The sequence below is a fragment of the Penaeus monodon genome, chromosome 30 (genome assembly GCF_015228065.2).
Source record: "Penaeus monodon isolate SGIC_2016 chromosome 30, NSTDA_Pmon_1, whole genome shotgun sequence".
Classification (NCBI taxonomy): Eukaryota; Metazoa; Arthropoda; class Malacostraca; order Decapoda; family Penaeidae; genus Penaeus; species Penaeus monodon.
The window spans coordinates 29,646,653-29,647,561 of NC_051415.1; the positions used below are offsets into that span (position 1 = coordinate 29,646,653).

Consider the following 909-nt stretch of genomic DNA (forward strand, 5'->3'; position numbering starts at 1 on the left):
TTAGAAAAAAATAAAAAAGAGAATGATTTGAAACAAGGTTAACACAGAAAACCGTGTAAGGTATGGATAAGAGCTAGACCTATAGAAGAAATAATTGTAGGTATACATAATAAGTAATTTATTGTTGGCTTTATGATACATTTGAGAAAATGAGGAACTGGAGTAAAGTTAAACTACGCAAAACATTCTGACAAATGTTATATTGAGAATAGAATATTAATGTTTTCATCTTTTCTTACAAAGATTTCCCCAGTGTCCTTCGTTAGTGAACTTGGCCAGAAGATCAAGGAAGGATATGTTAAGAAAAGAATTGGGGGCTATAATGGAGGATGCTGTAGGTGGTAAGTGCTTGAATGGTTGTTGGTTTTGTGAGTATCATGCCTGTGAGTGCAAGTTCTCTCAAGCATTGTTACTCTTCTTTGCTGAGTTGATAGATTTATATATATTTTTTCTGTTTGATATTAGTGCCTAGATTTAAAAAGATGGAATACAAATATTATGAATATTTTCTTTAGAGAAATAAAAAAATGAATAAAAGTTGTTTCAAGGGCCATTTTAACTCACAAAACAAGAGATTAATTTTTATCCATGTCCATTATGAATCAAGGATACCTATTGTTATGAATTCAGTTGGAGATTCTCATTGACATTAATAATGTTTTATATGCCTCATTATTTTGCAATGTTGCTATGTTCCTAAGGGGTTAAAATATTGGTTATGTTTTGATAGAGGGATATAATGATAAGTGTCTCATATATACTAGAATGATAGAAATGTAATTGTGCCTAGCTTGCATATGTGTTGAAGAGGATCTGATGTTGAAAATTGTACTGATGATCTCTTATATTTTCAATGTGAATCCATTTTTGCTGGTAGTTGTGGTATCCACTATTGATTTGTGAATCAGA

At 30.8% G+C, this 909-nt stretch overlaps 1 protein-coding gene across 2 annotated transcripts in view; it reads left to right on the plus strand.

Annotated features, from left to right (window-relative positions):
- Positions 1–909, plus strand: part of LOC119592689 (phospholipase D1-like) — a 27,716-nt gene that overhangs the window by 10,902 nt on the left and 15,905 nt on the right. For both annotated transcript variants that reach the window (XM_037941603.1, XM_037941605.1), the window contains exon 10: positions 244–341. In XM_037941603.1, coding sequence (XP_037797531.1) covers positions 244–341 — 98 coding nt within the window. The remainder of the gene's footprint in view (positions 1–243; positions 342–909) is intronic.